Source organism: Apodemus sylvaticus, chromosome 3 (genome assembly GCF_947179515.1).
Source record: "Apodemus sylvaticus chromosome 3, mApoSyl1.1, whole genome shotgun sequence".
Classification (NCBI taxonomy): Eukaryota; Metazoa; Chordata; class Mammalia; order Rodentia; family Muridae; genus Apodemus; species Apodemus sylvaticus.
The window spans coordinates 171,503,781-171,527,569 of record NC_067474.1 but is presented as its reverse complement, the minus strand read 5'-3'; the positions used below and the strand labels follow the sequence as shown (position 1 = coordinate 171,527,569).

Here is a 23,789-nt window from a genome sequence, read left to right as displayed (position 1 = left end):
AGCCTCAAGCATAAGGGGCAGGGGAAATCTATGTTCATCATGTTTATTGTGCAAGGGAGGTGACTAGCAGGTTGAGGACCAAGCTGCATCTTCACTAACTCTGGGAGCCTGTATCCTTCCCTTTATTCAGAAATCAGAACCACATCTTTAATCCCAACTCTCAGGAGGCAGAGGTAGGCACATCTCTGAGGGTTCAAGGACAGCTTGGGCTACAGCATATTGGGTTCCATGCCATCCAGAGCTACATAATAAAATCATTCCCAAAGGGGGGGGGGCTGATACTGGGGGAGTTGGAGAGATGGCTCACCTGCTAAGAACACTTGTTGCTCTTGCACAGGACCAGGGTTAGGTTCCTAGCACCCCCATAGTGGCTTACAATCATCTTTAACTTCAGTTTAAGGTGATCAGATGCCCTCTTCTGACATCCAGAGCACCAGGCATGCATGTGATGTACATATGAACATGAAAGCAAAACACTCAAATACATAAGTAAAAAGTGGGAGGCATAGCTGGGCATAGTGACACATGCCTTTTTATCCCAGCACTTGGGAGGCAGAGGCAGGCAGAGTTCTGAGAGCTCAAGGCTAGCCTGGTTCCAGAGCTACATAATGAGACCTTGTTTCAAACAAACAAATAGCAATAACAAAAATAGGGTATGAATGGAAAGATGGCCCAATGGTTATGAGCGCTTGCTGTTCTTCCTGAGTTTGGAAGTACTGGAATTTGGTGTGCAGCACCTGTAACTACAGCTCCAGGTGACAGGATGTCCTCTTCTGGCCTCAGCAGCACCTACACACACAATATGAAACATACAAATTTGTAAAAGTCTCACGGTCTTTAAAAGTTCCATCTCTAATAAATCTCTCTAAAATATCCGAAGTCTCTAAAACTTCAACATCTCTGTAAAACTAAAACTAAAAAAACTCCTTAAAAGCTCAAAGTCTTCTTTTTTTTCTTTTAAGATTTATTTATTATATGTAAATACACTGTAGCTGTCTTTTTGGTTTGTTTTGTTTTGTTTTTTCAAGACAGGGTTTCTCTGTGTAGCCCTGGCTGTCCTGGAACTCACTCTGTAGACCAGGCTGACCTTGAACTCAGAAATCCACCTGCCTCTGCCTCCCAAGTGCTGGGCATGCGCCACCACTGCCCAGCGCACTGTAGCTGCCTTTAGACACTCCAGATCCTGTTACGGATGGTTGTGAGCCACCATGTGGTTGCTGGGATTTGAACTCAGGACCTTCGGAAGAGTAGTCAATGCTCTTAACCACTGAGCCATCTCTCCAGCCCTCAAAGTCTTCTATAAAATAAAAGGTAGGTCAAATGTTTTCTTATTCCAGAAGAAAGACCCAGAATACAATCACAATCAAATTCAAGCAAAACCAAACTTCAGTAGTGTTGAGAGTTCAGTGCTTGGCATCTGGGACCCATACATAATCTTCTGGCTTCCAAAGGGCCTGAGCAGCTAGCTCTACCTCTCAGGCCTGCCATCTGCAGCACACCAGCTCCACTCCATGCCTGTTGTTCTTGGTGGACATCCCAGAGTACCAGCATCTCAAAAACCACCAGGGTTTTCTGCTGCAACTGGCCTGTACTTTAATCAATAGCCTTTTCTACACTCTCTTCAAGGACTCTAGGCTTGCCTCCCAGTGCCAAATCTCTGCGGCTCTCCAAGACTCCTTCATGCCTTCAAAATCAATACCCCTTGGAGACTCTTACACATTATAAGCCTTGGCTACCTCTGGACCACATCCTCCATATGCTGATCCTGAGATACACTTCCCAGAAGATTTTGCCTCAGTGATGTTGGTCTCTTGTTAATCATAGCTGATTCTGCAGTCCCAGATGACCAGCATCCATTGTCCCAGAAAAGCAAAGGTTTTATTCCAGTGGTGCTGGTCTCTTGTTAATCACAGAAGAATCTTAAGTTCCCCCTGACCAGAACCACAAATTCTTAATTCAAAATATCACTTGTCAACCATCCACCATCTGCACTACTCTCAGCATTATCTTCTAAGTTTCCAGAACAGCTCATTATATTCTAAACACTTAATGGCTTTTCTAGAAGTCTTTCCACAGTTCTACCCCAAACATAATCAGGTCTATCATAACAATAGACCACAACTCTGGTATCAATTTCTCTTAGAGATTCTGTTACTGTGATAAAGTACCATTATTGTAGCCAACACACTAGTGGTTATCAGAAGGACCTGGAAAGGTAATGATAGACAGAGACACAGGACTCTGGGTTCACATCAAGAATGAGCAAGGGAGTCAGGTGTGGTGGTGCACGCCTGTAATCCCAGCACTTGGGAGGCAGAGGCAGGTGGATTTCTGAGTTCGAGTTCAGCCTGGTCTACAGAGTGAGTTCCAGGACAGTCAGGACTACACAGAGAAACCCTGTCTCAAAAAACCAAAATAAACAAACAAACAAAAACAAAAACAGAAAACAAAACAAGAATGAGCAAGGGGCTGGACAGTGGTGGCACATGCCTTTAGTCCCAGCACTTGGGAGGCAGAGGCCGGTGGATTTCTGAGTTCGAGGCCAGCCTGGTCTACAAAGTGAGTTCCAGGACAGCCAGAACTACACAAAGAAACCCTGTTTCGAAAAACAAAACAACAAAAAACAAAAACAAACAAACAAACAAAAAAGAATGAGCAAAGGGAGGCTGTGATGGTTTGACAAGTGGAGTGATAATGGGAGCTTCTCTTTGCCCAAGCATGTACAGCAAAGACCAGAGTAACATCTAATAGCCAGGCCTGGGAGAAGTTAGCACTGTACATGTATGAATATCTGCTCCATTGTAGGAGCTCAGAAATTGACCCATACATTTTAATCAGAGATGAGATGGGGGAAAACATCACTTTGGGGGAACCACCAGGATTCTTATGTTCTTGGTGGTATGTATCTTGGCATCTCTATTCGCAGCTCCAGAAATTGCTGTGAACATTCAAGTGAAGCAAATGTCTTCTATGATGATAGTGCTGCAGCAATTCCCAACCCAAGGGGGAGGACAGGGAGGAATAGTTCTGGGTTCCACCTCTCCTGGTAGGTGTCTGAATGAACACAGCATACTGGCTCAGAGAGGAGAGAATGAAGTCCAGAATGGGTAGGGTCTGTCTGTCTCTTCCCTTCCAAGTAATAGTTGCAGCTACTGCCAGACCAAGAAGGGGTGAAGTGGAGTCTGGGATGAGCAGAATCTGGGTCTGGTTGGGGATGGAGTGAGGTGTGGGGGGGGGGGCTTCACCAAGAATCTTAGTGTTATGACTTCTTTAAGTGAAGAAGGATTTCTCTGAAGATCTTTAATGAAGCAACTCTCTGAGACAGTCTTAACTTGTTTATATTTCTTAATTGGAGCTAGGTTTGAATACATACCCTTTATTCAGGGTGAATCAAGGGTTATATAGTTTTGGAGAGGGTCATGAGAATATCCAGTGTGGGGAAGTCATTGGCTGAAGACTAAGGCTATTGAGATGCCTCATTAGCACGGAGAGGTGTTCCAGGTGCTGGGTATGTGACTACCTGCCTGTGACCACCTGGCTGGATCTCCAGGTTAAGTGCTCTAAGGCAGGCATGGAAATGGGGAGAGAGTTAAGCCCACTCCTGCTGGTCTCAAGTTTTTGAGATTTCCCGGGTTTAAACATACTCCACCTTACCAGTTCTCTGCCAGTTCCTCTTGTGGCACAGTCCACATGCCCTAGAGAAAATGGCATACTAGGAGGTCTGAATGACAACATAAACCCCATTTGTCTCCATTTAAAAACTAGGCCTGATTTTGAAAAGAAGGCATAAGGTACCAGCTCCAGGAACAGACCATAAAATCCAGAAACAAGGTCATAACCCCCTCCCAAAGAACTGCCTGGGGACAAAAATGAGAAAATATCTTATCTCAGAATGGTCTATCTGTGCTGGACAGCCTTATCTCATCCCATGGTTAAACATTCATGACATAAGGACACAGACTACTAGCTACCTGTGACCCCCTAGCACTCACTAATGAAAATTTAGATTACCTAATCCTCCTACAAAGTTCCCCCAGTTCCCTAGAAGAAGACCTGCATGCCTTTGTTTGGGGTCACCATTTTGACAGGGAGGTGTCCCAGAAAGTCAGCCATTACCCCTCAGCATAATGAACCCACACAACAATAAAGACATTCAAGCATGTGTGAGCAAATGCAGAGAATGACTCTTATAAGAGGAATGGTGCCTTTAGGATTACAGAATTATAGAGATGGAATGAGACCTCTACTGAATACTTTAGGTGCCACTGGAATGCATGGAATGAACATGGGTCTGGTTGGTGGAACACCTTGGCCAAATCCAACAAATGCCAATTTTATATCAAATTCCTCAGTGTCTCCTAGGGATTAAGTAGGTCTTCCAGGATGTAGAGGGCCATCAAACCTAGTACAGAAGAATTAACCAACTCTAAGATAACATGATCATTTTAATGAATGCAGTACCTCCTGGGCCTAACACATCTAATTTTCCATTGGGCTCTAGATAAGATGGCCCCAAGAATATTAAAAGGAATATAGTCTTATCACATGAATGGTATAGTGACAATTCTGGAATTTTGGGTTCTTTTATTTAAAAAAACACAGAAATATTGTAAGAATATGTTTTCATTTTAGTCCCAAGTGTGGGGGTATGGGGCTGCTTCAGATTGTCTGTAGCAGCTGACAATGATTTGGCTCGTGCTCTAGCAGAAGCATGGTTTTGCCAGCTACATATAGTTTCTGTGATTGTTTGACATTTGGAATTTTGGGAACTTTTCAAAGGATATTGAGATGTGAAATCTTTTAAATTCAGACTCAGTTTTAGAGAACATGACCTAAGTTTGAACTCAGATAAACTAAAAGGTTGGGACCTAGCATTAGCTTCCAAGTTGCCCCCCAACAGAACCTGAGCCTAGCTCCAGTCTCTAGGTTAATCCCCAAGACCAGCGTTTCCAGGTTATACCCACAACAAGACCAGTGTCTCCAGGTTATTCCCCCAACAAACCTGCACCCCAGGTTACAAGGCCACCTGTTGCCTAACGACCACCAATGCAGAGGGGAGCAGAAGTTAAGATTATGAAATGACTCCCAGAACCAGCTTTATCTTAAAGGCCACAGCAGCTTTCCAATTAAATGCTTGCACACATATTCCCCACTTGCTGCTTACTATTAAGCTTTGCCCCCAGTAGACATTTGGGGCTCCCCTATCTCCAAAATCGTCCTGTGTGATGGTGATGCATTAGGGGAGCCCAGAGATAGCTCAAATAGAATAAAGACCTTGCTGTGAGTTGCATCCGATTGGCTACTGTGTGTGTTTTTGGGGATCACTAACATTTCCCTGGCACAACAGGTATATAAATGCTAGATATAAATGACAGGTAGGGTTGATAGTTGTTGGTCATTTGGGAGATTGGTTGTACTTTGTTTCAAAGAAAAAAAAATAGATTCAGATCTCTCTCTCCCTCCCTCCCATCTATCCTTCTTTTCCTCTATCTAAAGATTTTATTTATTTTGTATATGTGAGAACACTGTCGCTATCTTCAGACACACCAGAAGAGGGCATCGGATCCCAGCTACAGAATGACTGTTTAGACTCAGAAGATATGGGCAGTATTTCCAAGAATTCTCTCACTAATATGAGCCTGAGTAACCAGCTGGGAATTCCAAGAGATAATAGTAAAACGGGAGAATTTTTCAAACATAATATTTTTATTGATTATTTGAGAATTTCACATAATGCATCCTGATCACATTCACTTCCAAGTTCTCCCAGGTAGACCCCCATCCCCACCCCTTGTGACCTCTTCATCCAAAAAACCAGGTCCAATTTGTGTTGCCTTTATATTCATTGGACTATGGTTAAATTCCCAGTGGCTAGCCCCTTCCCCAACCTAACCCCCACCAGGAGTCATCAGTTGTACACACTTCATCTTTATCACAGTTTTTCAGAAATCTCTTCAATGGCTTCCTGTCTAGGCTGTTGCTTTATGAGGTGGAGTAAGGGTTGTCACAGAAGCCTCATGTCTTTTTTCCTCAACTGTTAAGTCTGCAGTGATTGATACCACTGCAAAAGAAGCTTCTTTGCCCTTTACAGTCAGTGGGAGCACGGATCATGGACTTCCACATGGTTTCTGGCGACAGCACAGACCATGGATGTCCACATGGCTTCTGGTATCAGCACAGGCCACAGAACCTCAACATGGTCTCCGGTGGCAGTATAGACCACAAACATCAGCACACTCCTCTGCTGGAGCACAGGCCACGAATGCCACCATAGCCCTCAGTAGCAACATGAGCCATGAACACCACCAGCATGACCCCCTATGGCAGCATGACCCACAGACATCTACATTGATTCAAGTGGTAGCACAGGCCACAGACATCTACATGACCCTTGGCCACAGCATGGACATTGGTCCTTAGTGGCAGCACCAGCTATGGTCATGGACATGGCTTTAGGCAACAGCATAGACCACAGATATTCACATGACCTTTGGTGGTAACATGGGATGTGACCATCAACACAGCCTCTGGCTGCATCAGGACCATAAACTGTAACTTTAATTTTTCCAGTTCAGTAGAGTTGGGATAGCAAACAGAATCATCAGCGGTGGCACTACCTAATAGAGACAACCAGGCTTCAGCCTCAGCACCAGTCAGCAGGAGGGACCAGGGCCAACAGGAACTCAAGAAGTTCTTGGCTTTGCCTCTCTCAGCAAAGTGAAGATCAGTGAAAATTCAAGATCAACAAGCATTGGACAGCAAGCTCTATAAGCAAGCCTAGCTCAGCCTCCATCACTGTCTGTTGATTTCTTCTTATATTCCCTCCAAACAGCATGTGTCCTCCACGGATCTTGCCTCAGCACATGTTTCTGTCTCAGCTAATGTCACTCTGCAAATCAGCCCAAGTCCGCAGAAGCAGCAAGAAACTGCAGCATGCCACCAGTTTTTTGGTGCATTTCTGTCTATGGAATCCTGTCAACTATGAATGTAAGGCAGACCAATACATGGCTGTCATTAGCGAAGAATCATGTGTCCTTTCACATGCTTGTTTTGGCAGAAATCCTTTCTTCTGTGTCTGCTTCAGTTAAACATTCCTTCACAATTCTGCCTTAGCCTTTTACCTGTGTCCACTTCAGCTAAACATGTTTACCCCAGCAAAACACCAGTCAACACAACTGACTTTCCAAAGAACCCTTAAGTTTCCACTTCAACAGACCTAAACATAGTTCTCAGGTAGCACAGACCAGGGATATAAACATGGCCTCAGGTGGCCACACAGGCCATTCACGTCAACATGGCCCCCAGTGGCCACATGGCCGAAGGACATCTACATGGATTCAGGGTTGTCACAGACCACAAACATTCACATGACCTTTGGTAACACAGATCATAGACATCAACAGGGCCTATGGCTGCAGCAGGACCATGGGCCTCAACCTAGCCCTTGGTGGCAGCATGGACCACAGACATCAACACACCACCTATACTTAGATGGTTGTGCAGGCCACACACATCAACATGGTCTTCAGTAGTTGTTGCAGAATATTTGATCACACTGTGAATGCCAAGATTGTGTTATGCTAAGAAAACCTATTTCTGGTTGTGTCACTCAGCCCATAGTGCACACCTTTATTCCCTGTAGCTGGAATACAGACATACTCTTTCTACATACCTTTAGTCCTAAACAACAAAGGTAAAGTTAATTTGTAGAAGGAAGCACCTATGTTTAAAAGGGATGCATAATTAAGTGGCAGACAAAGTGATGAATCAGAAAGATTAGACAGAATAAGATAAGCCCTGAGCTGGGCCTGGTGCCACATGCCTGTAATCCCAGCACTTGGGAGGCAGAGGCAGGCAGATATCTGAGTTCGAGGCCAGCCAGCCTGATCTACAGAGTGAGTTCCAGGACAGCCAGGGCTACACAGAGAAACCCTGTCTCGAAAAAAACAAAAACAAAAACAACAACAACAACAACAAAGATAAGCCCTACTCTCACTAGAAGAGAGAAGACAAGGAAGCTACTTAGCAGTGTGGAGAGAGAGGAGGCAATTTTACCAGAAGAGTTTTACAGAGACAAATTGAAGAGATAACAAGCTAGACACAGGTAAAGATAGAATGGGCCAGAGAATTAAGACAAATTGCTAGGGTTAGTTTGAGATTAAGCAGAGCAATTCAGGAGAGAGAGACACACACACAGAGAAGGCATATTGAATCAGTCAGTTTGGAGAGGAGTTTGAGCCAGAACTGCTCAGTTGAATCATCCAGCCACAACTAGGAAGGGGTGAGCTTATTTAGTAGTAAGTCTTGAAGGTTGAAAACATTCGAGGCCTAGATAAGATTTTACAGAGGCTAGGCCTAGGTTAGCAGACTGAAGCAGCATGCTTTGGAGACAATTACATCAGGCAAATAAAAGCAACTTTTACAAGCAATTGCTTGGGCCTCAAACATCAATATGGTCTCCAGTAGCAGTCCAGACCACTGATATCTATATAAAATCTAGGCTTCAACTCAGGGTGAAACAACAACATAGATCACAAATATCAATATGGCATCCATTGGGCAGCAGGACACAGAGGTCTTTCAAGGAGATCCATCCCAAACATAAGCCATTCTTCATCTTGGACACCCTGCCCTTGCTCAGAGCCAGGGTGATCAATAGTGTCTGAGTCTGCACAAGCTTCAGTCTACTGCTCTCCACCCTGCTGGCCCTACTTGGTAACAACTTGTTCCCTTGTCCACTACAGCCTTTTCTCATGTTACATCTCTGGTTCTATCCTTCTCCACAATGCACACATCTTTCCCATCCCTCCATCACATATTTGTTCATCTTAATGGCACTAGAAGCTGCAGCGTGTTGCACAGGATTTTTTTTCTCCAAACATCTTTATTTTAAAGATTGATTTTATGTATGTGAGTACACTGTTGCTGACACACCAGAAGAGGGCATCAGATCCCATTACAGATGGTAACATTTTTAACTAGCTTATCGGTAAATTGAGCTGTTTGTATTTCTGTTTGAGAATCAATGTTCCTTCAGTGGTATCAATTATGATTCTAGTAACTGCTAGAATAGCAATTAGCAATCTTATAAACCAGTAGTTTTCATCCTGTGAGATGGCTTGGTGGTTAAGAGCACTGGCTGTTCTTCCGGAGGTCCTGAGTTCTTTTTTTTTTTTTTTGGTTTTTGGGATTTGGTTTTTTTGAGACAGGGTTTCTCTGTGTAGCCCTGGCTGTCCTGGAACTCACTCTGTAGACCAGGCTGGCCTCAAACTCAGAAATCTGCCTGCCTCTGCCTCCCAGAGTGCTGGGATTACAGGCGTGCACCACCACCGCCCAGCTCCTGAGTTCAATTCCACTCATCTGTAATGGGATCCAACACCCTCTTCTGGTGTGTCTGAAGACAGCTACAATGTACTCACATAAAATAAATAAATAAATCTTAGAAAAAAAAGATCATTTTATTAATGGTTTACTGTAGGCCATTATTTCTTTTTTATTGTTTTTTTTCCAATTTTTTGAATTTGGTTTTTTTGAGACAGGGTTTCTCTGTGTAGCCCTGGCTGTCCTGGAACTCACTCTGTAGACCAGGCTGGCCTCAAACTCAGAAATCCGCCTGCCTTTGCCTCCCAGAGTGCTGGGATTACAGGCGTGCGCCACCACCGCCCGGCTAGACCATTATTTCTTAATGCCGTGAAGCATAGATGTTTGAGTATTGAGAGCAGACATTGGAAAAGTAAATTCTTTTCATTACTAGGCTGTAAGGGGTAGTAAAAACAAATTTTAAGTCAGTAACAACAGCATGGTAGTTTTGAGTTTGCTTTTACACTGAAACCCGTTTGTGAGTTTACCTATCTCAGTAAGAAGCCTATTAATGCTAGGAAAGGTAAGGCCTGATTTTTATATTTGAAACATTTAGAGGCCTTGTCAGAATTTGTATTTTCACAAGTCACTGCAAGAAATAATGTGGTAGCAATCTCTTTATTGTCCTGTTTTTATTTTTGTTTTTATAGTTTATTGTAGAAAATTACCAAAGTCCATAAAGGTCTCTACAGGGTTTTGTCTATTAGTGGAAGAAGCCCCTAAGTGTATCTAAAAGTCATGGACTTTTATTTATTTTTATTTATTTACTAAAGTCCTTGTGGCAGTTGGTGAGCTCCATCATTTTTGTTTTTTATTAATTAGTTGAGGGCTAGTAGGTTATTGAGCCTCAGTTTTGAAGCTTTTTAAAATTCGCAAGTCTCAGTTATCAAGCTTTTTAAAGTTTTAAATTTTCTATTATCAGCACGCAACATACCCATCCTTTGCACTCAAAGTTATTACAAAGCCAGAATGTTTTAAAGAGGAAAGCAAACTTTTTTTTTAAAAGATTTATTTATTACATGCAAGTACACTGTAGCTGTCTTCAGACACACCAGAAGAGGTCAGATCTCATTACAGATGGTTGTGAGCCACCATATGGTTGCTGAGATTTGAACTTAGGACCTCTGGAGGAGCAGTCGGTGCTCTTACCCACAGAGCCATCTCACAAGCCCAGCAAACTTTCTTTTAACTATAGATAGGCTTGCTAGACAGCCTCTTGGAAGCAGCTGGTGGTGAAAGCCTGTTTGCTGTTGCTGTTGTGGGTAGAAGGGCTGCTGAACTCTGTGATGAAGTCAGAACATTAGCAGTAGGGCAACTGGGCCCCTACTGTGCATGCATGATATGTAAGGAGATGAAAATTTATAAGCTTATTGTAAAGGAGATAATTTGTAATCTGTGGTCACTCCTGTGAAGTCTGATTTAACCATTTCCTTAAAATTACCTTGTTTCACCCATTCTCTGGATTTTAAAAATATTTTGCCAGGCGGTGGTGGCGCATACCTTTAATCTCAGCCCTCGGGAAGCAGAGGCAAATGGATCTCTGAGTTCAAGGCCAGCCTGGCCTACAGAGCTAGTTCTAGGACAGCCAAAGCTACACACACAAAAATCCTGTCTTGAAAAAGCAATAGATATGGGGGCTGGTGAGATGGCTCAATGGTTAAGAGCACTGACTGTTCTTCCGAAGGTCCTGAGTTCAAATCTCAGCAACCACATGGTGGCTCACAACCATCCATAATGAGATCTGATGCTCTCTTCTGGAGTGTCTGAAGACAGCTATAGTGTACTTGCATATAATAAATAAATCTTTAAAAAACAAAAGAAAAAGCAATAGATAAATGGATAATATTTTTTCTTTTTTATCTTTGTCAATTTCATTTGAACTAAAGGCTTCATGCTTGGTTGCCAAGGTAGGACAAGGAATTTTAATTTTTGTTGAACCTTGGAGGACATTTTAGATTTCTCACAGGGCCTTCAAACTATCAGCATTCCAAATACTAAAGAATTGTATAGGAGCTGTTCAAGCTTGTCCATGTTTTCATTTTATAGTTTCATTTTATAGTTCTTTCCATTCTATTTCTATTTTATTTCTATTCTATTCTCAGAGTCTAATATTCCCTCTTCTGAGAACCATGGATTATGCTCAATAATAGTGTATATATATTAATCTAAATTATCTTTCTTTATTTTAAATCCTCTTAACTTTAACATATGATTAAGAAACTGGGTGTGGGGCAGTGGTGGCACAGGCCTTTAATCCCAGCACTTGGGAGGCAGAGGCAGGTGGATTTCTGAGTTCAAGGCCAGCCTGGTCTACAGAGTGAATTCCAGGACAGCCAGGGATACACAGAGAAACCCTGTCTCAAAAAAAAAAAAAAAACCAAAAAAAAACCAAACAAAACAACAACAACAACAAAAAAGATGTGTACATCCAAGAAACTGGGTGTGGCGCCACACAATTTTAGTTTCAACATTTGAGATGCTACAAGATTTCCATGAATTCTTGGTCTAAATAGGAAGCTCTAGGACAAGCCAGGACTACATAGAGACATTCTGTCTCACAAAACAAAAACAAAAACAAAAACATATGATTAAGTAAAGAGACATGGGGCCTGGAGAGATGGCTCAGTGGTTAAGAAGAACACTGACTGCTCTTCCAAAGGATACAGGTTTAATTCCCAGCACCCACATGGCAGCTTACAACGGTCTGTAACTCAGGTCCAGGGAATTCAACACCTTCACACAGACATACATGCAAACAAAACACCAATATACATAAAATAAATAAATAAATCATTTTTTTTTAAAGTAAAGAGACGCTGGGCAGTGGTGGTACACACCTTTAATCCCAGCATTTGGGATGCAGAGGCAGGCAGATTTCTGAGTTCGAGGTCAGCCTGGTCTACAAAGTGAGTTCCAGGACAGCCAGGACTCAGAAAAACCCCGTCTCAAAAACAAAAACAAAAACAAAAACAAAAACAAAAACAAAAACAAAAAAGTAAAGAGATATAGTGTTTCTTACCCATTTCAAGTCTCTCTCTCTCTCTCTCTCTCTCTCTCTCTCTCTCTCTCTCTCTCTCTCTCTCTCTGTGTGTGTGTGTGTGTGTGTACCCTAGTAATATATGGAGACACTCTTTTCCCTTGATCATTCAGTTTAGCTCAGGTCATCTTGGGCCAATGTGGAAAACAAGAATTGTTTGATTTAAAAAGGACTACTTCTAGCCGGGTGGTGGTAGTGCATGCCTGTAATCTCAGCACTCTGGGAGGCAGAGGCAGGTGGATTTCTGAGTTGAGGCCAGCCTGGTCTACAGAGTGAATTCCAGGACAGCCAGAGCTATACAGAGAAACCCTGTCTCACAAAAACAAAATCCAAACAATAACAACAATAACAATAATAAATAAATAAATAAATAAATAAATAAATAAATAAATAAATAAGGACTACTTCTTGCTCCTAGGGTTGTCCACACCTTCCACCCTAGGAAATTGCAACATCGGTACATCAGAGAAGCAGTTAACATGAGTGAGATGGGAGATGTTCTATAGGCCCAAGAGAATATCTGAGCTTTTGGGTTGGTAGAAGCTAGTGGTTTACTAAGTTAATAAGAGGGAAAAAATGGATTCTAAGAAGCGTTTATCCATTAGTCATGATTTTAGTTCCCCAAAAGAAGTGGGCAAGGAATGGCTGTTCAGAGGACTACGAGTAGCCCAAGGTAAACCAATTAGTTTGTAGGCCTTCCAGTTTCCTCACAAGACTGCAATTCTAACCAATTGGTCTTTGCAGACACAGATTCTTTCCAGTTTTTATTCATAGGTACCGCTTGTCCTGGCCATTGCAGCAGTGAGTAGCACAGGGGCCTGGAAATGAGAGCAATGATAGACACAGAGACACAGAACTCTGGTTTTACCTCAGGAATTAACTATTTTTATTTTTCCCATCCCTGTTGAGGGTGTTATCCAGGCCCTTCCTAGCTTACACAATCTCCCTGCTAGCCTCTTAAGGCTGTGAGGTATGAAGGAACTCAATTGGCCTAAGGACCCTAGTAGGAAGGCTACATGGGGCTTCTAGGAAAAATTGGAGATGGTTCCACAAGTGTCCATATTGTACTCTTATCCTCTGGGGTTGGGACAGGAGCCCAAGGATATTGGATAAGAGGAGGTGAGGTATCAATGGAGTCATGCTGAAGTTTCCATCTGTTCAGATGGCAGCAAGAATGCCTTACTCCTTGCTTCTAGAGACAGCTGGAGACAGCTGTGGAACACTGGGATAAAGGAAGGTCCTGAGAAATGGGTGACTGCATGTGTGTGTGCGTTGCTCTGTAGAACATATGGGCAAACTGATGTAAAGCACTGTTCCCTAGAACAAGTGCTTCCGACAATGGCCAGAATTGCAACTTGCAGTTGAAGGTGGCTGTGCAACATGGCTGAGCATCAGACCCAGGGCTCAGAAGGAACTGAAATACAGCATCATCCAGGTAACAGTTATAGGTCAGGATGGTCAGAGTCCCCAAGTCTATGTATGCTAAGAGTGAGAAATCCCTAAGCTAAGAGTCTGCAGTCCTACCCCACTGAATCTCTTGGCTCCCATGTCCCTTAACATATTTAGCACAAGTATGCCTAGGCTCTTCAGTTCACAAAAAGCTATGTGTGTTGGGTGTGTGTGTGTGTGTGTGTGTGTGTGGTACAGGGGGGGGGGGCAATTGCACAAGCTACAGTTATTTGGGAAGAGAGAATCTCAATAAGAAAATGTCCCTGTAAGTGTTACAGCTCTGAGGAGAAACGTATCCTGGTGGTCAAGAGCCCTTTTCCTTACAGCTTCCCACTCAATTCAGTAGTAGGTAAGTCTGTGAGAGAAATTTCCTGATAATTGATGTGGTAGGGCCCAGGCCCGTGGTCCTGCATGACATAAGAAAGCAGGCTGAGCAAGCCATAAGGAGCAAGCCTGTGAGCAGCATTCCTCCATGGTCTGTGTTTCTGTTCTTACCACCAGGTTCCTGTCTTGGCTTCCCTTCATAATTACATAAGCTGTAAACTGAAGTAAACCCTTTTCTCCCCAAGTCATGGTGTTTGATCACAGAATTCAGACACCATATTGTTAACTGTTCTGATCCAGAGCAGCTTTGCCTGTACTCCCACTCATGCCCTTCTTGACCCAAAACAGCTTTGGGATCTGTTTTGTATCCAGCCTATTTCTTTCCCAGGCACAGATTCTTTCTTCCTGCAGCTGTGAATGGAAGCAGGGGAAACTATAGTTCCTCAGAACTCCATAAGGGTGGCTTTTCCCAAATAGAACTCAGATACCAATCTTTTCTTCCCTGGGCACCTAGGACTCTTGGGGGTCCCTGTCCCACCCCAAGTGTTTCCTTGCCTCTACTCCTGTTTTGAGTCTGGTCTATCATCAGTACCATCACACAATCACTTCTGGATGATCTCTGTGTCTTCCCAGGAAAGTCCCAGTAATGCATGTGTTTCTCATCTGTAAACTCCACAACCGAGCAGGGATCTCCAGATCACTGCTCTGGTATCGTGAAGCTCTGGTAGTAGTACTTTAGTGGGCTCCACTATGGCTGGAGAAGTCCAGCTGGAGCCCACTGACATCCTTAAGTTTCCTGGAGGAGGTGAACCTGGTTCAGAGCAACGAGCCAGAGTCAGACATAGTGTATCTCAGATGTGGCTGGGGGATGGGCCACTGAATCCATGTAGCCTCAACTAGCAAATAGTGGCCCCCTTAGGGCAAGTATCAGACATACCAACACCATTGTCGAGATTAATGTTCTAGTTGATTGCATCCGCAGACATGTGAGCCCCAAGCATGCCTCCCACTAATCAGAGCCCTCTTCCCTCTTCCACCCTACTAATCCACCTCCAGATTCACCTTTGCCTATTGGTCCCTCCCCCAAAATGCCACCTTCCTTTCTGGGTTCTGCCTCCTCCCTGACCCAACTCCTGTACCCCGTCTTTCTCCTCCTCCCTTTGGGTTCCACTGATCTGCATCTCACTACTTAGGTCACGACCACCTAGCTCACCTTGCCTCCCTGAGCATCAACACCCCCACACCCTCCCCCTCATGTTGGACTGAAACACTGACTTTTGGAATAAGGATCTAGTTGGTGCCAATCACCACCACCAGTAGTGCGGGAGCCAGCCACTGGTTCAATTTGAGGTTGGTGCAGGAAGGTGTGTATCCTGACCCTGCAGTAGTTATCCAAGGCCAGAAGCTGCGACTGCACAAACAGGTTGGGAGGGGCAGCACCAGCACATAAATGTGAACTAGCACTGGGTCCCTTCCCGGCCCAGCCACAGCTCCTGGACCTGAGTAGTACCTGTGAACCGCTGCATCTTAGGGGCCTGGGAAGTCTCAATGGGGTCAGGACTAGGTGCTAGAAGAACCTGGAGCTACAGGCAGTGGAACCCGGGGCACCCCAGGTGCACCAGAGCCTCTCCCTGTCTTTTCTTGAACTGCTTTACTTGACTGATCATGACTGGAGCTGTGGAAGACATCCAAGAATTGGCTCCTCAGTCTAGATAGGCCTAGGTTCCAGCAATGGAAAGGGCATTTGGAGATCCCAGTGTCCTGTCCTGGTTCCCAGCTGAAATGTGGTTACAGGATTGCAACGAGATTACATGTGAACCTGTGCATGACACAATTCCAAACACTGTATGGTTCTATGATGTGACCTTAGTGACAAGGTTAGGGACAGTCTGAGACTGACTTAACCTGTACTTTTTTTTTTTCGAGACAGGGTTTCGCTGTATAGCCCTGGCTGTCCTGGAACTCACTCTGTAGCCCAGGCTGGCCTCGAACTCAGAAATCCGCCTGCCTCTGCCTCCCAGAGTGCTGGGATTTACAGGTGTGCGCTGCCACTGCCGCCACCACCGCCACCACCACCACCACCACCACTGCCTGGCTTTAACCTGTACTTTAGTCCAGCTTCCTTGTGCCCTGTCTTAACCTTACCCACTTCAGGGTGGTCTGGTCCTTGTCATGGATGATTTGTCATTGTCTTGGTTACGATGGATAAGGCTTTTGGAATGAAGGCATATATGATATGCTCATGAGACCATATAGGCATTCTCACGTGTCTGGCTCTGCCAGTGACATGGGTGTGGCGCCATATATATGCATCACTGTGTGACAGAGTGCAAAGTCACTAGCTCATGGGACATAGAATCCTTCCCCATCACAGCTGGTCTGTGGCTTTGTGGTATCTTTAGTGAACTCAGTTTAGTGTCTACTGGTGCTGAGGTGGGGGAGGGGCTGGGGTGGGAGCCCCCAGAGCTGGATCCAGCTGGTACCATCCTAAACCTACTCTCTGCCCTAGCCAAAGATACAGCTCCTTAGAAAAGGAAGTATCTGGGCCTTGGGGTCAAAGGTGAGGAAACTTGCCCAAGCTGGAAGTGTTTTCTCCTGGCCATTCACCTGGTAGTACAGGATTCCTAGGAATAGTGGCAGAACCTGTGCCAGGCTTCATCCTGCCTCACCACTGGGGTGTCTAGAGTGCCCCTGGCAAGCCACTTGGGAGAGGCAAAATGCAGTCTGTAGTGGGGATGGATCCTCGGTCCACATTTTCCCTGTGGGAAACAGCAGAGTTTGGGATGATTGCTGTGGTTCCCTGTCTTCTGAGTACCCAGGTGCAGCTGTTGTTGGGAGTTGGGAATTGAGGTCCCTGATCTACACTTCCCCTCAGGACTTCCATGAGCCAGGCAGGAAGTGGAAGGCAGAGCTGGGTCTGGGAAAGAAGGACCTGCCAGTTGGAGCAAATGGCAGCAAATGGCAGTCAGCAGAGCAGGCTCCTCCCCTCCACCCAGGTGGGAAAAGCCCACCAAGGAAAAAAACAATAGGTGGAATCTTGCTGCTAACAGCTTAGAATAAACACAGCTCGGGCTGGAGAGGTGGCTCAGCGGGTAAGAGCACCGACTGCTCTTCCAAAGGTCCTGAGTTCAAATCCCAGCAACCACATGGTGGCTCACAACCATCCGTAATGAGATCTGACGCCCTCTTCTGATGTATCTGAGGACAGCTACAGTGTACTTACAAATAATAAATAAATCTTAAAAAAAAAAAAAAGAATAAACACAGCTCACCGAAAACGTAAAATTTGCATGCTTCTTTAAATGCTTGTTCTTCTCCCTAACAGGAACACTTAAAACAATGATTGTTGTTTCCTGCCCCCTCCCTCTCCCACAGTGATCCAGTCAGGTTACCAGAGTGGAGGCTGGGTTGTGCGGATGTAGGGTGGGAGACTTTCTAACAGGAAAAATTGAATGGTGGAGGACAGAGAGGGGGATACGCAGCGAAACAATATTTATACAAAATAATTTATTTTAAAATGTACCATTCCTAATGGCCTGGGACAGCTGGCAAGTTCCCACTGTAGCGCTGTGGCATGAGCTTTTTTTCATTTTCACTCTTAGGAAACCAGCTGCTCAGCATCCCCAGCAATGTCTTAAGAAAGGAAGGATGGCAAACTCCTGCTGTTTTGGCAATTCAGTGTGGAGGCCAGGCATCTGACCAGACATCTCTGGGTTCCTTTCCCCATCTGTATGATAGGGTTCCAGGGCAGTTTCTGGAGCCTTTAGAAGCCTGTAGTTCTTAGAGGCTTTGAGGACTCTTTTGTTCTCATTGGCACCTAGTCCTGGAGAGCAAGGAACACATACATATCCTATATGGAGTTCTGGGGAACCAACTGTCTTCTTGACCTCAGTGGGTCAGAGATCCATCCATGGAACTGTTTGAGTAGCTGGCCTGGCCCAAGTGGTGACCCTAGTTGTTGGCTAAGAGCCCAAGGAGAGGGCATCGGTGGTGGCAGTGGCGGTGGCAGTGGCTGCAGGTGGCCGGTTAATGCAACGCAGATTTCCAGTTTTGAGTGCACACTGTACAGGCCAGAGTATCACACAAAATAGTACCAGCAACAGCACAGAAACCAGTGCTACACGACGCCAGTCCCCAAAGCGTGCCCAACAGCGGGCCAGCCAGCCAGGGTTGGGTGCAGGGTCTTGGACAGGTGCAGGTAGGGTGGGCTCAGCTGGTTTTCTCAGTCCTATGTCCACGCACACAAAGCCACTGTCCTCTTGGCCAGAAGTGGTGGGCAAGGGACGGCAACACAGTTTGGTGCCCTCAAGCCACACTGGCTCCTCTCTCTGTAGGTGTGCTGGCATCTTAGCCTGTAGCTGACGACTGGTGCGCAGTGCAGGAGCCCCAGCGGCAGGCACAGTTGTGGGCTGTCGGCAGAATGGGCAGGGCATAGCTTCTCTGCCAGGATGGCCTGCAGGCTGGGCAGCTGCCAGCCTAGCCAAGCACTCAAGACAGAAGACATGAGCACATGAAAGCTCTTTGGGTGTCTTGAAAATGTTGTCATAGCCTGAGAAGCAGATGGAACACTCCAATGGGGAGGCTACCTTCACTGAGCCAGGAGTACTGGGGGACTTGGGGCTGCCACCTGAGCCAGGGGACCTGGGCATTGAGGCTGTGGAGCTATTCTGGCGGTAGGGTGGCATAGCTGCATGCCACACCCGTTGGGCTGATGACATGATTCTGAACTGTAGAACAAAAACAGGACATTATGAACTGCACTTGTCCTGAAAAGCCTGCTTGTCACACACCCCCTTTTCTTACCTACCATCAAACCCAAAGATTCCAATGTAGGTACCTGTCCACCTGTAGCTACCTCCAAAGTTCCACCCATGTCCAAACTGAAACCTATCCTCTTCCATTCACTATGAGGTCAAGAGTACCTGAGGCATGGACATCCAGACAGATTTCAAGAATAGAAGTCGTGCTAAGGGTTGTCAACACTGATGAATGGACACCCATTGCCCATCCTTCCCCATGCTAATAATGAAAGTGGCGCACTGCAGCTACTATTTTTGTCTATGCTCTGCAAGGCTGAACTCATGCCACAGAATAATCCTAACAGTTCCCGCATTTGGAGAAGACAGCTCCAAGGCAGAGTGACTTAACTAGGTTCTTCTGGACGAGCCAATTGAAAGCTGCGTCCTGACTGGCTCATGGATCAGGTGGAAGGAGTCTGAACTTGGTCATGGTATGGGTTCCTGATTTGTATGGCATACATCTGAGTTAATGGCAGCTGTGTAAGGATTCTGGGATGTCTGGGAGAGCAGCTGGGCCCTTAAGAGCTCCAAGAGACAGAGAGGGCCTCAATAGGGGCCCAAAAAGCTTTTGAACAGCTGCAACCTGGAATCTGGGGCCAGCTTTAGTAGGGATAAGGACAAGTGCCAGAGGCCAGGGACTTAAAATGCTCTGTAACCAGTGCCCAGCGGATACCTCTGCCCTGTTCTGCCAGAATTAGTTACACCACAGCTTATCAAAGGAGGTGGGATGTAGAAGATCCAGGCCTTCTTTTTTTGATACCTCACCTCACTTCTCTGAGAGGAATTCTAGAAACACATTGACCATTTAGTACTGTTTGCTTACCACCACCATCGTCCCCACCCCCGACCCCCTAGTCAGGACTATACCTTAGGAGCCACAGGCATTCTGACTAGATTATTTACCACAAAAGCCTAAACCTTATAACCCATGGAGCCTAGCAGCTACAGCAGAGATGACCTGTCTCCCTGCCTCACTGTTCAGCCCCAAATAGGTGAGTAGAATGGCTTAGAGATTGCTGAACCATCACTGGGTCTGTGAATCATCTGACATCACTGTGACGTCACGAGAGCCCCAACCTTCTTGCATGAGATATCACCACTTCTTAGAAGCAACAGTGGTCCTGGCAAGGTTTAACAGGGCCTTGGATCTATCCTTCCCTGACCAGTGCTGCTCACAGAACTCGTTCCTTGGCACCAGGCCTCACCTTCCATGAAGGGGCCTCACCCTGAGACTGTATAGGAGAAAGGTCAGCTTGCCTTACCTGGTAGTTTGTGGTCAGCAGTTCCTGGGCATGGTCCTCTCCACTGGTCACAGTAAAACTCTTTGTCTCTAGGCTGACCAGCTCTAGTAAAGTTTGTTTCCCATCCTTCAGGTCCGACTCAGCCTCTGCTTCACCTGGCAAGTGTTCCTCCACAGGCTAGCAGCCAACAGCCTTCCGGTGGCACCGGTCTGGCCGGCACACCTCTTCTGTGTGTACGTGGAAGTTGAGGTATGATGCCCGTGTTCATCCAGGAGGTGGCTGAGACAGGTGTGAATTCTTAGGCCATGAGTTTTGAAGGTTTATTTATACCCTCCAAGACACGGTGCCTGGGGGTGTGGCCCTGAACATCATCGATTGGCTGTTCTCTTCCCTGGCAGACTCAGAATGGGTGGGGAGCCAGAGGAAGGGTTAGAGTGAGGCTAGGTCTAGCATCAGCACAGACCTCTTGTCTCAGGATTTCAGATTAAGAGTAGTTGCTCAGGTACTCAAACCTCTCTCCTCTGGAAAGCAAGTGTGCCAAGTGATCCCAAAGTGTGCTCAGCAGGGACCTTTCACTGAGCCTAGCACACTTTCAGATATAGCTCAGTTTGCCCCCTTTTTCCCCATCTCTATGCCCAAAAATGTCCTGTTCTTTCTTCTTCCATCTCACCCATATTCTCACAATTGCTTCATGCAAGGCCGCCATCCGCTGCTGCTTCAGTACCCTCCTGCCTTTGGGGGAACTCCTTGTTCTGAAGTTCAGGAAGTAGGGGTGCAAGATCAGGGCTAGGCAGGCCTGAGCAACAGCCTAGACATTGGGATCAGTTAAGAATATTTGGGGCCCTGGCTAGCCACAATAGATTGTGGGTACCTGCTTGGGTACCATCTGTACTATACCTCAGGAAGGAAGACCCTAGTCTTCAGCTGTGCTTGAAAAGATGTAATCTCAAGAAGCTTTAACCAGGTAACACAGAAGAAAATGTTAAGTCTAAAGGGCTGGTAGCATCTAAGGTTGGGGCAGGGAGTGTCACACTGGAATGGGATAGACTGGGGAGTGTGGGCAGTAGCACAGGCAGAACCTGATCTACTCCAGGCCCATTGGGCTGAGATATCTTTGTTGACCAGACTCAATAACCCCAGTGGACTTTTTCTCACCCACTTTGGTCAGTCCAGGTTCTTCCCTACCTCTGAGGTTTAGTTGTTTTCTGGCACAGTGAACTGTAGGGCCCTGAGATGGGAGCTCACACATAGGCCTGTGGGGAGGGTATGTTGCTAGGAGGACCATATCTTGGTGGGAGGATGGCCTTAAGAATTCAACTACCAGCTGGGCGGTGGTGGCACATGCCTTTAATCCCAGCACTCAGGAGGCAGAGGCAGATGGATTTCTGAGTTTGAGGCCAGCCTGGTCTACAGAGTGAGTTCCAGGATAGCCAGAGCTACACAGAGAAACCCTGTCCTCCCCCCCCCCCCAAATTTTTTTTTCAACTACCTACAGGTACCTGACCACCCAATGGTCCAGATCTCTGGAAACTGCCACAATTTTGCTCCTAGATATCCTTATCCTCAAGGCCAACTTTTAAGGGAGCTAAGATATGGGTGATTGTGGGAACCTGTGGACAATGTCCTATCAGAAGAGACCTGAGCTCTGAAAGGATAGAGGGTCCCCTGCCTAATTCCATAAGTATGAGGAACTAATTCCATGAATATTCAGAACCAAAAATGGGGCCCAGGGAAGTAAAGGATTGATTGAGAGAGAATGGAGGCCCAGAGGGAAGATGGGTAGGTATCTAAAGATCTAAAGAGGGAGATAAGAGTCTTTTGGGGGTGTGTGGGGGGGGGAGCGTCTAGGATTGTAGAGGGCATGAGGGCGCTGAGGAGAGAATGCTGCTGAAGGCCCAGCCCAAGTGATCTGTGTAGAGTATGACTCTGTGTCACATGCTGCCTCTAGGAAGCTGGAGTCCCAGATGTTCTAGGAACAGTCTTAGCAGGGCTCCTGGGAATATCCAAGCTCTGAGATCACCAAGGCTACCCAGTGAACAGTCAATATCCTGAGGCAAATGTGCTGTGAGGCCTTAGGAATCAATCAGACATCTCACAGCCCTGGCTTTCTTCCAGGCCTGACCTCAAGGGGAGTCAACTCCCAGCTGGCAGAGGCATTAGGAATTAGAGGAGCACAGACAACATTGTCTAGGGTAGTAAGTGGTGTCCATCTTGACCCTATCCTAAGCAGCAGGAAAGTAAAATTGTCAAGCAAGTGAATGTGTGGATGTGCATATCAACATAGCACTACCTCTGAGCACATGTATTCATTTGTGTTAGTAGGTGGCCACAGGCCAATCTTTTTTTTTTTTTTTTTTTTTTTTTGGTTTTTTGAGAAAGGGTTTCTCTGTGTAGTCCTGGAATTCACTCTGTAGACCAGACTGGCCTCAAACTCAGAAATCTGCCTGCCTCTGCCTCCCAAGTGCTGGGATTACAGGTGTGAGCCACCATGCCCAGCTTCCCATAGGCCAATCTTATTTCTTATTGCCTCATTATGGGCCCTGGAGCCCTAGGAGCTCTGTGAGCCTCCATCTTTGTATCAAAGTGGTTATACCCTCTCAGTAATAACCCCACACTTACCTGACTATAGTTCTCATTACCAAGGCTATGGACCTGGCTACAAGTCCGTGATGGTGCATTGTTAGGAGGCAAGTGCATGAGGTCATTTAGGACTAGGACTTTTCTTAGGTTTCAGGCTAAGACTCACCACTCATCTATCTCTACCTACCTGGTGCTGGTCATCTCTGACCATTCTGCTATCCTCCAAACAACGGACATGAAAGGTTGAATGTACATTCTTATTTGGTACTGGCTGCCCTAAGGCCAGAATTTCTAAGGCATCAGCTGCTAACTGAATAGAAACTACAATGAGTGCTGGGATGGAACAGTTAGACTTCAGGGTAGGAGGTGCCCCTGGGTTTGGTATTTTGCTGTCCAACCCCCCTTTGAGACAGTTTTTCCATGTAACAGCTCTGGCTGTCCTGGAACTCACTCTGTAGACCAGGCTAGTCTCAAACTCAGAGATCTGCCTGTCTCTGCCTCCCAGTGTCAGGATTAAAATATTGGGTATGAGCCATTATACCCAGTATTTTGCCCCATCTTTTGGCACTGGATGTAGATCTGGTCTCACATTGTCTGCACATAGGGTGGCCTAACCAAAGGTATCCTTCTGTACCCAGCAGTGAGGACAAGATCTCCAGACCCATATGGAAGCCTCTTGTTTAAGACTGACCACCTGATGGGTTTGTTCTGTGTCAGTTCTTCCTGTACTAGTGACCAAGCAGTCCCAACCCCGTCTCATCACTCTTATGGTCTCTGGTCTGGCCCACCTCCTAATGTTGTTGTTGATCCTTTTTTGGGTTGGCTTTGGAACACTTCCAGTGCTGCCCAATAAAAAAAAACAGTGAGCGCACAAAGGAATGAAGGTGTGGGGACCAGAAAGTGGAGGGGTTGGCGTGGGTGACTGGAATAATCTAGGGTTTCCACTATGGAGTGTCTGGGCACATGCTTCTTAGGATGAGCTGGGATAGGAATCATCTG

The 23,789-nt window shown here is 45.8% G+C and overlaps 1 protein-coding gene and 1 pseudogene across 1 annotated transcript; one reads left to right on the top strand and one right to left on the bottom strand.

Moving 5' to 3' along the window:
- Positions 1 to 659: 659 nt before the first annotated feature.
- On the top strand, positions 660 to 6,420 carry LOC127680446 (single-stranded DNA-binding protein 2-like; annotated as a pseudogene).
- An 11,242-nt stretch (positions 6,421 to 17,662) lies between these two features.
- Rnf223 (ring finger protein 223) lies at positions 17,663 to 23,656 on the bottom strand. The gene is made up of 2 exons (XM_052178436.1): positions 20,232 to 23,656; positions 17,663 to 18,897 (listed from the first exon to the last, which is right to left on the bottom strand). Exon 2 carries the CDS (start codon positions 18,886 to 18,888, stop codon positions 18,133 to 18,135), a length of 756 nt encoding a protein of 251 aa, XP_052034396.1. The 5' UTR covers positions 18,889 to 18,897; positions 20,232 to 23,656; the 3' UTR covers positions 17,663 to 18,132.
- Between the last annotated feature and the right edge of the window lie 133 nt (positions 23,657 to 23,789).